The sequence below is a fragment of the Lactuca serriola genome, chromosome 3, assembly GCF_051521515.1.
Source record: "Lactuca serriola cultivar US96UC23 chromosome 3, Lser_US96UC23_V15, whole genome shotgun sequence".
NCBI lineage: Eukaryota > Viridiplantae > Streptophyta > Magnoliopsida > Asterales > Asteraceae > Lactuca > Lactuca serriola.
The window spans coordinates 207,419,513-207,420,896 of NC_136410.1; the positions used below are offsets into that span (position 1 = coordinate 207,419,513).

Sequence of the window (1,384 nt, forward strand, 5' to 3'; positions counted from 1 at the left end):
TAAAAAAATTATACTCTTCTGTATTAAGCCGGTGTTTAGAAGTAATGTTTTACAGTTTTAGTTTGAGATAGCAAAAATACGAATCTCATCATCTCTCAAAGATGCCTTTAACGTAAACCATGCCTTTCTCACTCAACTGCAACTCCTTCCTCATCTGCTCAACTTGCTGATCGTCCCCTTGAACCACAATCTCCGACAGCGTCCCGTCTTCCGCCACCATCATCTTCACCTTAATCTGCTCCTTTCTCGATGCTCGCTTCCAGTAATACGCTCCACTGTTCCAATTCCCCATTTCAGTTCTTCTGTACACGAAAAGAAAAGAAAGATAGCTATGAAGAGGGGAAATAGAGACTTACGCCAATGGGCTCAAAACGATGAGGCCGAACCAATTGTTGCCGACGTCTGGAGCGGTGATGGTAAGCACGAGAGCCACACTTCCGAGGCTGATACAGGTGCAAAATGTAAGCAGCGCCGCTTGCCCTCTGCTCGGAACCATCGTGCCTTCGAACCTGTTGAGAATTTCATCAAATTGAAGATCTAACAAAGGGTAAACCATCAAAAAATCGAAGGAATTTATATTCTGGTGTCTGGTGATGGGCTTACGTGATTGTCTCTCCTTTATCTAGCACTGAGAAGTTGTTGCGAGTGAAGAAGGAGAGAATTTCTCCGGCGATCTGGTTAGGTTCCTTCTTTTTTCCTTCCTTTAGTTGCTCTACGAATGTCTTTTGCACAACCTGAATGAATCATTGTTAGGAATCAATGGTTTGTTTCAGATGAGTAATCGGTAATCAGTAAGCTTAGGTGAATCGATTGAGAACCTTGGATTTAACAGAGCGTTTGATAAGGGACCAAAGACCTGGAACGGAGATGACGAATAGACCCAAGGAGGTGTAATAGCTGGCACTGGAATAGCCGACGGCGGCGTCTGCAAGCACAAACAGAGGGGTTTGAACGGCGATTGTTGCAGTCTCGTGAAGCGAGGAGGAAATCCCAGGTGGATGCCGTCGCTTGTTCTTCTTTAAACTCCATGGCTGATTATGGAGAGAGGGAGATTCTCTAGTGATTTTCAATTTGGATGGGAGATTGAGAGACGACGGGAGAAGCAGCTTCGCTACCGCCATTGCTATTTTTTTTATTGGTTGGATGACAAATTCCCTTTTATCCTCTTGTTCATCTCTTATTATTTTTTATTTTAAGTACAATATTTTGGTACAGTTACGTATTACTATTCTAACAGGGTAGTTATTTAGGTTATTGCAAACTATCTTGAAATTTGTTTAGATAGGGTGCTGATTTTTTCACAGTTTTTTTTTTTTTTTTTTTTTTTTTTTTTTTTTGAGTATCGGATATGGGCAACGTGTTATAAACTCAATTATTGTCACCT

The 1,384-nt window shown here is 41.5% G+C and overlaps 1 protein-coding gene across 1 annotated transcript; it reads right to left on the reverse strand.

The window, feature by feature from the left end:
* Positions 1 to 1,147, reverse strand: CCB1 (cofactor assembly of complex C). The gene is made up of 4 exons (XM_079031699.1): positions 819 to 1,147; positions 604 to 734; positions 357 to 509; positions 1 to 275 (listed from the first exon to the last, which is right to left on the reverse strand). Exons 1-4 carry the CDS (start codon positions 1,119 to 1,121, stop codon positions 89 to 91), a joined length of 774 nt encoding a protein of 257 aa, XP_078887825.1. The 5' UTR covers positions 1,122 to 1,147; the 3' UTR covers positions 1 to 88.
* Positions 1,148 to 1,384: the final 237 nt, after the last annotated feature.

What these genes read in the sequence shown, in the direction of transcription:
- CCB1 (XM_079031699.1), bottom strand. Translation starts at nt 1,121, where the DNA reads ATGGCGGTAGCGAAGCTGCTTCTCCCGTCGTCTCTCAATCTCCCATCC. An exon ending in AACGCTCTGTTAAATCCAAG is followed by an intron (nt 735 to 818) that starts GTTCTCAATCGA and finishes TGATTCATTCAG; the next exon opens with GTTGTGCAAAAGACATTCGT. An exon ending in ATCGTTTTGAGCCCATTGGC is followed by an intron (nt 276 to 356) that starts GTAAGTCTCTAT and finishes GAATTGGAACAG; the next exon opens with TGGAGCGTATTACTGGAAGC.